Source organism: Papaver somniferum, chromosome 9, assembly GCF_003573695.1.
Source record: "Papaver somniferum cultivar HN1 chromosome 9, ASM357369v1, whole genome shotgun sequence".
NCBI classification, from domain to species: domain Eukaryota; kingdom Viridiplantae; phylum Streptophyta; class Magnoliopsida; order Ranunculales; family Papaveraceae; genus Papaver; species Papaver somniferum.
In genome coordinates, this window is record NC_039366.1 from 160,750,597 (window position 1) to 160,760,723 (window position 10,127).

General features: G+C 43.8%; 1 protein-coding gene across 1 annotated transcript; it reads right to left on the reverse strand.

Moving 5' to 3' along the window:
* Positions 1-2,601: 2,601 nt before the first annotated feature.
* On the reverse strand, positions 2,602-4,131 carry LOC113312790 (tropomyosin-like). Its single transcript, XM_026561526.1, has 3 exons — positions 4,075-4,131; positions 3,693-3,987; positions 2,602-2,912 (listed from the first exon to the last, which is right to left on the reverse strand). The coding sequence occupies exons 1-3, from the start codon at positions 4,129-4,131 to the stop codon at positions 2,602-2,604; spliced, it is 663 nt and encodes a 220-aa protein (XP_026417311.1).
* Between the last annotated feature and the right edge of the window lie 5,996 nt (positions 4,132-10,127).

The following is a 10,127-nucleotide window of genomic DNA, read 5'->3' on the forward strand; positions in this document are numbered from 1 at the left end:
CAGAAATAGACGACATCCCAAGAATGAAGGAGGATAAGACGGAACCAGAAGACATCTTGGAACCAAAAAATTTACGAAGGTGGGAGATATTTGCAGATAGCTCCTCCAACAGAGAAGGCGCAGGCATATGGATTGTGATAACAACCCCTACTGTAGATCGACTCATCTATGCATTCAGGTTAGAATTCGAACAATACACTAACAACATCACGGAGTATGAGGCGGTCATACACGGTCTACACTTGGCACAGGAGCTAGGCTTATCAGATGTTCGTCTGACTAGTGACTCACAACTGGTCATTAGACAAATCGAGCTCAAATATCAAGCTCTGGATCTGATATTGTCTTCATACCTAAAGTTAGCACAGGAGCATGCATCAAAGATCGAAAAAGTCACATTCAGACACGTCTGTCGGAAAGACAACAGACACTCAGATGCCTTAGTATTTATATCATCAATGATGAGGGACAGGAATACCACCTCCGTGCAAATTGGGAGGATATACGAACCTTCGATAGAAGTGCCAACCTCAGGCTTTGGAGAAGCCATGGTCGTCCAAACTTGGTCCATGAGGGAAGCAGAAAATGAGAAAGAATACGAAGGGATAGAAGAGCCAGATAATGAAGCTGACGAGTCTGACAAAAACCTGTCCATGTCGGACGAAAGCAACGAAGACGAAGCAGAAGATGATTGGAGAATCCAAATTCACCAGTATCTTGATAAAGGTACCTTACCAGCAGACGTCAAAGAAGCTCGTAAACTCGAGTCCAAGGCAGCGATGTACAGCCTACGTGATGGGATACTGTACAGAAGGTCATTTCGCAGACCTCTGATGCGGTGCCTCTCACAAACCGAGGGAAGGAAAATACTGCATGATATACACAGCGGAGAAGCCGGCAACCATAGCGGAAGAAGGTCCTTAGCAATCAAAGCCAAGATGCAAGGATACTATTGGCTGAGCATGGACGAAGATTCAAAAAATGTGGCTAAGAGCTGTGAAAGATGCCAACGCTTTGCCAGGAAGATTAGGGCACCAGCAACGGAGCTCAACTCAGTCATCAGCCCATGGCCATTCGTCAAATGGGCGGTTTATATTGTTGGACCTTTGATAGAAGGGACATCAAAAAGAAAATACCTTATCGTGGCTATGGATTATTTCACCAAGTGGGTGGAAGCAAGAGCTTTGGCGGGAATTAGAGACATAGACGTCTTTAAATTATTGTTTGAACAAATCATGTGAAGGTTCGGGATACCAGCCGCCATAGTCTCTAACAATGGAAAGCAATTGGAGGGAAAGAATATAGACATGTTGTTCAACACTTTCAACATTCAGAAAAACAAGTCCACTCCGGTATACCCTAAGAGCAATGGAAAAGCGGAGGCGACTAACAAGATGATAGCAATGAACTTGAAAAAGAAGCTAGGAGCATACAAGAAAAGATGGTGTGAACAGCTACACAATGTCCTATGGGCCTACCGAACTACAAGAAGAGCAGCTACGGGATAAACTCCGTTCTTGCTAACCTACAGAGCCGAAGCAGTCATCCCAACGGAGATAATACTAGCAACAACAAAAACGGAGGCATAGGAAAAGAACCTAACGACGGACCTAATGCTCGAAAAGCTTGATGATCTCGAAGAAAGAAGAGAAGTGGCTTTGCAAAAGATGGTAAACTACCAACGAAGGATAGAACGTGAATATAACAAATGGGTTATCCCAAGAAACTTTGTGGTTGAAGAGTACGTGCTGCGACAGATACCACCGTATCAAAGAAAGAAGGAGCGGGGCAAGCTAGCTCCGACATGGGACGGACCCTACATCATACACGACATTTCCGGGAAAGGATCATACTACCTAAGGAACCTAAAAGGTGAAGTATTACAACACCCCTGGAACGCAATGTACCTAAAGAAGTACTACCCGTAAATGGTTATTACTCAGGAGAAGAAGGGAAGGGGCAACGACCCACCATGTTCTATCCATGATCAAAGGTATTATAGACCTTACTAATCAAAGAAAAAAACTTTTTTGCTAAGAGAAAAGTCTGTTTGATTAAACACAAATTGGGTTAGAATAGACACCCTCCGTCAGAATTGACGATGAGACAAGGCAAGGCACAACTGTGCATGTGTCAATACTCGGATCCTCGGAGTGATAGCTTTGTTCATGAGGCAATAAAAAAAGTAAGATATCCCCTATAGAGATACCTTGTCGAAGTAAAGCAGTCATCACGCTGAACGCGTAGGGTTACAGGAAAATTATTACCCACGTAGGAGCCCTCGCCACCACGGTACCTTCTGGCCAAAGGATACTTGGGTAGGATGATGAATGTTCCAACAAATGTAAAAAAGACCTTAACACCTTGTGATGACTCGAATGTGCGAATAACTAGACACAACACGTCTACGTATATATATATTCATGCAATACTAAGGGTACCATAATAATATTACCAAAATACGACTAACATGTCTTAAAAGTTGCAGATAACAAAGGTTCACATCGTAACAAAGCATTGTTTCAAGAAAAGGAGACAACAAAGGCCCCTCAGCTGGGGGCATAACACAACAAAGAGTTCAGTTAAAAGAAACATGACACATCAAGGATAAGGAAGACGAGGAAAGACAACTCCTTCGGCTTGGAGCTCAGCCTCTGCAAAGGCATTGTTGATATAATCAATGGCCGAATGCTCGAACTGCACCTTCATCTGAGAAGCTTGAACCTCCAGATCTGAAGCCGACTTTTGACGAAGCTCCATCATCTGAGCACTAAGATGATCGTTAGCTTGTTGAAGCGCCTCGGACTTAAACTTAGCAGCAGCATCAAATTGGCGAGAAATCTCCAACGAGGATATCTGGCCTTCAAGACGGGTAATCTTGGCGTTTGCACCCACCAGTTGCTCCTGGAGACCTGCAGAAGCAAAGGGTATCAGCAACAAGAAAAAAACAGTTAAAGACACAAAGGATGCTGCGTAAAAATAAGGGTCCTAAGTTACCTTCTGCATGGCTAAGGGATTCTTCTAAACTATGTTGAGCCTCAGCAAGATCCACCTCATCGGCGTCGAGATCCTCCACAAGGGTATCTCGTTCCGTTCGGAGATCATCAACATCAATCCGGAGTGAAGCATTCTCAGAGGACAAAGCTTGGTAAACATTCTCTAACTCTTCCTACCTTTTTACTAGAGATGCATAAGACATGGAAGAAGAAATGGAGCCAGCCTCGACAAGTTTGTTCTTAAGAGAACAGACCTCAGGAGATAAGACATTTTGTTCTGCAGTTCCCTTAGCTAAGGAAGCATATACATCTTCAAAATCTGCATGATACTTCTTACGGATAACTTCTTGGGCTGAGAGAAGTTTCTCGACTAAGGAAATATCCTCCTTTTTCTTTGAAATGAGACTCTCCTTCCAATTAAGGGTTTCGTCACACTCCTTACGAAGTAAAGCCATATGCTTCACTAAATCCGCATTATGAGCAGACTCAAGGGAAAGTTCGGGCTCATTGTGAACGGTTATGTTCATCAGTCTATCAGATTTCTTTTGATAATACCATACGTCGGAGGTTAACTTGGTTACTTGATCCCGGAGGCATCTAAGTTCACTAGAACTACCAGATGGCAGGCGAAGGATACCTTAGGACTATGAATCCAAGCAAGAATGAAGGAAAAGCTAAGGTGAAGAAGAAACGAACCTATGGCTTTGGAATATTCAGCAGCTAAAGCAGAGTCGGCAACTTTACGACCATCCTCAGCAACTTTGGCAGCATTATTGGCTCTTTCAAGAGCCAACAAACAAGCCTCCATGGATCTGTGAGTCTTTCTCAGATCCTCATCCAACGAAGATATCTTAGCAGAAGTAGCAACATTACTAGACGAAGGTTGCTGTGAGACAACAAGGGCATGTTCTTGACGGGTACGTTCCAATAGAGCACTCAAATGAGTACACTTAGCTCTATAAACCTTGAATAAGGTATAGCCAACATCGACCTGCTTACAAAGATGCCGAAGAAAGAAGTATAAGAGCAGATGAAGGACAAAAACGAGAAGCAAAACAGTAAGGCAAGAATTACTTACTGAGAATGCTGAGAGGCGAGGGAGAAAATCGGCGTAGGTGTCCATGAAAGCCTCCATATCCTGGATGCTACCCCTACGGATTTCACCAAAGCTCTGACTAGATGAGGAGGCAATCCGGGTCAAAGAAAAACTCTTTAGACGCACGATACTGAGCAGATAGCACATCCAGCTGAGAAGCCACCTCAAAAGAACTACCAAGACAATGATGATCAACCCCAACAGAAAAAGGACCCTTAGAGTCCCGCAAGACGGCTTCGAGAATGTAATCTTCAGAACTTATAAGGCTCAAGTTCTCATACAGCTTACCTTGGCTAGGCTCAACAACAACTCCCTCAAACGCTCGAGAACGAACAAGGGGCACGACTGCTGACCCCTCACCACGACGAAGATACAGCATGGTGGATGAGCTAGGAACCGAAGGGAAAGCATAAGCACTGCCTAAGTCTATATCACCAGCAGAAGGAAGATTACCCAGTCTAGTCCAATCTGGTGACGAAGGCGGAGGTCCAATAACTTTGCTAACAGGGGAAGTAGAAACAGACTGAGCGCTCCCCAATGAAGTTGGCGTAGCATTGAAGGAGAAGCTAGCTAGTGAAATCACAACCTTCTTCTTCGGCTGAGAGTCTGAACTACTAACCCTCACCACGGGGATAACAACCTTGCAAATGAACCACTAGACTGAAGTGAAGTAGCATGAGATGAAGGAAGGATCTTGGAAGCTACGACAGCAGCTTCAGCAGTAGCCGAGACAACATGCAACGTTCCGCTAGGGGCAGAAAACGAAGGCATCTTCAAAGACAAAGTAGGAACAGGAGCTTGAAAGCTAACATGGTTGATCAACTGAGCACCACTACCAGCAAGGAGATTCTCACCCTCCACCGAACCAACACGAACAAGACTGAGGATATCCTTGGAAAATCTTCCTCAATATCATCCAAATGAGGGCTGAGGCCGGTATCCTCAATATCCCCCATGACTTCATCCTCCGTCACCCCCTCGGAAGCCTTGGGATCCTCATCCGAAGCTTCAAGATCAATCACAGCCTTCAACTTTCCCTTCCTCTTGGAAGACTATAGAAGAACACATGCGACAGCTAAGGATCAGGGGAAAGATACTAAGGAACTTACAAGCACAAAGGTATGATAGTAATATTTACCTCCGCAGGTGTTGGTGTAGCTGCGTCAACTGAAGCGTTCCTCTTCCTAGTCTTGGTATCCACGGAGTTACCAGCAGAGCCCGGACCAGTTCCAGCAGACGAAGCAGGGGCAGACTACAAAAGAAATCCATATAAAATCAAGCAAAGTTATTAAAGCAAACCCTTCAAAAGCAAAAATCTTCAAGAAGAAACGAAGGGTACCTCGTGAGAAGCAGCAGGTTTGAAGACCCAAGACTGATATCGATCATACTTCTCGGGTATAGCGAAAGCTGAGCGGGGAACGTGAGGATCAGCAGTAGTAAAACCATAGTCCCAGGGACCCACCACACGAAGAGGGGTACGGGCCCAGCGATCATCATGGTCAAGACGAATGCGATCAGACTTCGGCAGAATTAGCTTGGCGGAGTAAGGGATGACAGTCAAACCAATCTTATCAATCTCCTCCAATAGACGGAGGCTATTGCCTTCCCGGATTTGCCTGGCAGTAACATGGATACGACGAGGGCCAACACTCCAAGGAAGAAGATTACTCTTCTGGATAGCATCAGCAGACGTAACATTGAAGTTGGCGGGGGTATAATCATCTCGCTTAGATCTCCCCTCAACAAAGGGATCATAGGACTCCAGGGTTGTTTTACCCTTGCTACGGTACCAGCTTTCGCGAAGGGCACGCCAAAAATTTCCAGTATACTGCATAACTCTTCGGACCCGAGTCTTATTTACCGGGTCATCCCTGGAAGACAAGACGTCGTAGTAGAAGGGATCCTTTCTAGTGAACAAAGGGAGGAGCATACCAACAACCAACTGACCAACACTGATTAAGAGGTTATTTTTATTATAAGGAAAACTCCGGATCAAGGACTCGGCGAGAACATCAGGACCATCGACAAAGGAGATCTCAAACTTATGAAGACGAAAAGACTTGGTGATCTCGGCTATGGACAGATGAGCAAATCTATCCTTGTCGTGCAATTGAAGCCTATGAAGCTCACAATGAGGAGGAGGAGGCGGAAGGTCCTCAACAACAAATTCTTCAACCCCAGGATCCTCAGCATCCTCAGGAATCAGAGCCACATTCGTACCAGCAGGTATCTCAGTGTCCTCAGGAGGCGGAGATGGTGTAGCATCAGGATGATCCATCCGCGGAGGAGGATCAGTTGACAAAGAGGTCCTCGGACCCTTGCGCGTAGGCTTCTTCGGAAGTCTCATATGTCCTAACATCAACAGGGAAAACAGTTCATCATCAATGGCGGATGGAAAATCACAGTCGACTAAAAAGCAAATTGGGGGGAAAAACCAACGTACTTTGGGCATGGGTTTTACTAAACCAACCAAGGGAAGCAAATTTAAACCCGTCATAGGGCAAAATCGAAGATCATTCATCACATAATCAAAGATGCAGACGAAGAAAGATCATGGCGGAATTATCATCAAAACCCGAAACAGGATGAAACTCAAGTTCTCATACAACATGAACAAAGGGAAAGGAACTACAATTCTTACATGCAAGCACCACAACAACACCAAACAATTAAAAGAGGAGAAACAGAATCATGCATGGAGAAATATGAAGGCAACAGTGGAAAGAAAGTATCACTTACTTGTATAAACAGAGACTGAATCCGAGTCTTGAGAAATCAAAGAGAAGATGGGGCAATTAGCAGCAGGAGAAAAATCTCAGTGAAAGAGATGGAGAGCGACAGTTCGACGAAAAAGAAAAGGAAATAATGAAAATTCCTTCTCTTTGTGTCCTTCTTATAGGCGGCTTAAGAATCCAAAAATTTGGATGTCCCGAAATTCAAGGGGAAGTTATTGCATGAAGGGACATGAAGGGACCACCCAATCGGTACGTGCGAAATAGCGGCGTAACGGAATTTTTCTTCCAATCCCACTAAACGGTAGAATATGAAAGAAAAGTGGCAAACTTTGAATACCAATATTCTGCAGGACACGTGTCACGATCTTAGTAGACGCATTCAGAAGTTAATTGTGTAGCCCTCGTTATACAGAGAAGCCTGATTAACAAACTATACCTTCGTAGATCTACTTTATCTCGTCCCAAGGAAGGATGCCTCGACGGTTGAGATCAGAAGAGTAAAATCTTAGTCTACAAGGAGGCAGCTTGCGAAGGGACAAATATAGATGGGATATCTAATCAGCATTAAATGGTCAAATCCCATATCTACACGCATAACCAAAGCACGTGGAGAGAGACTATGTGGCAGAACCCGATTGGTAGAATCTGGCGGTGAACGAAGGTACAACCTATACTAATGTTGGGGACTTCCCGAAGGAACGTGGGTCAGCTGAGGTGGAAAGGTTCGACTGGATTAGGCGAGCGGTGAACGAAGGTACAATGTGTACGAAAGGTATATCAGCAGACGATGGACCCAAAGGCAACAAAGATATACCTGGAGCATAAGGGGCTATAAATACCAAGCCTCACCAACAAAATAAGGGCATTCAATATCTAGGAGAGAAGATCTAGTCTTAAGCTTATACCTCTTTAATGTTTAGAACTTAAGTATTTACTTCAACTTGAGTTCTCTCTATTACTTTGGGAAGCATTTAAGATCTTTGTGACCATCATACTTAATACAATACAATCACTCATTACCCCGTGGACGTAGACAAATGTCGAACCACGTAATCTCTTGTGTCTCATGATAAATTAGAAGCTTTTACATTATATTTGAGTTCTTTGTTATTATTGTGATCTTTAATATCCTTTACTACTTAGCATTATCAGTTCAACAGAGGTATCGATACTACTTAGCTTCTGATTCTCTGAGTTGTATACATTACGTAGACTATGGGAAAACGAGTAGTCACAGTTTGGCGCCCACAGTGTTTTGCTCACGAGCTTGAGTTTAGACATAGTTTTACCTTTAACTTATGTATCTTCTGAAACGAAGGGATCTGTGTTCCAAAACGATGAATCTCACTCTCTAGTGATTTGTCCATCCGCTATTTGTGTATGTTTTTTGAGTTCATAGCCTCTAAAGACGTACCTTATTACAGATTTACAATTTTTTTTTACAAAAACGTACTCACAAAACGATACTAGAGGTCTACGTGGACGATATGCTTGTCAAGAGCAAAGAAGCAAAAAACCACCTGTCATACCTAAGGGAGATATTCGAAGCCATGAGAAATTTCCACATGAAGGTGAACCCGGAGAAATGCACGTTTGGAGTAACCTCAGGAAAATTCTTGGGATACTTGGTAACTAAGCGAGGAATAGAAGTAGACTCTGAAAGGGTCAGAGCAATAGTAGAGATGCCATCTCCACAAACTTTAAAAGGAGTGCAAAAGCTTAATGGAATCTTGGCTTCCATTGAAAGATTCATAGCAAGGTCGTCGGATAAATGCAAAGCATTTTTCGATACGCTAAGGAAAGGAAACATGTTTACATGGACCGAAGAATGTGAACAAGCCTTTCACAAGATCAAAGTGTACTTAGCATCAGTACCTATCCTGCAGAAACCGGAGCCAGGTGAGATATTCATCTTATACTTAGCAGCAACAAGCTACACTGTGACGCAGTATTGATACGAGACCAGGGGCAAGGAGAAAAGCCTGTATACTACATTAGCAAGACATTCAGTTCAGCGGAGCGTAACTATACCAAGGTGGAGCAGCTCATATATGCCTTAGTAGTGGCAACACAGAAACTAAGGATATATTTTGATGCACATACCATCCGAGTCTTCACAAAAGCTCAGATAAGTCAAATCCTGGACAACACGGAAAAGATTGGAAGGGTAGCGAAATGGAGTGCCATGATCAAACACCTTCACATAATCTTCGAGACAAGGAAAGCTGAGAAAACAAAAATCTTAGCGGACTTCCTAGCGGACCTACCTCTCAACGACGAAGCAGAAATAGACGACATCCCAGGAATGGAGGAGGATAAGCCGGAACCAGAAGACATCTTGGAGCCATAAAATTTACGAAGGTGGGAGATATTCGCAGATGGCTCTTCTAACGGAGAAGGCGCAGGCATAGGGATTGTGATAACAACCCCTACTAGAGATCGACTCATCTATGCATTCAGTTTAGAATTCGAACAATACACTAACAACATCACGGAGTATGAGGCGGTCATACACGGTCTACGCTTGGCACAGGATCTAGGCGTATCAGATGTTCGTTTGACTAGTGACTCACATCTAGTCATTAGACAAATCGAGCTCAAATATCAAACTCTGGATCCGATATTGTCTTCATACCTAAAGTTAGCAGATGATGAGTGCCAAATATTGTATATATTTTATCCCTTTTTGTTGGCATTTACTCATCTTTTGTGCGTTAATTCTACATTTTATCCCATATTCTGTATTTTCATTGTTTTCAAGAATAAATATTTTTCTTACTTAATTTTGCATTTTTAGGTAATAAATAAAGTCTGGATGACTTGCGGAGCAAAAGAGCAGAAAAGTAGTGAAAAGCCGGGAGAAATCACGCAAGGAAGCCGCGAAGAATGGTGCGCACAACCTCATTTTCTACACACAAAAACGCCTCCGTTCTCAGCCATCAGATCAGTTCTCAGAAGCATCCGATGGTCGCTCCTTCATAGAGCATCAAAATCTGAAGTCTCTGCCAAATACCACAGCGCTGAAATTCCAAGCCTTCAGATTAGATGGTATTTGAATCCAACGGTTTCTCCCTTGCTGTTCATCAAAGTTTGATATCCCCGCCTTACACTACAGCACCTAACCTAATCTAGCACCGTTCGTTTCGTTGTATCCCTTCATCCGACGGTCGCTCCCCGCTTGCCTCCGCATCACCGTCCGATCTACCTACCAGCTCCACATCCCACGGCTCATCCTCGCTGTTCATCCAATTTGATGAAGCCGCCTAACACCCTAGCAACCAAACCCTATACCAGCTACCT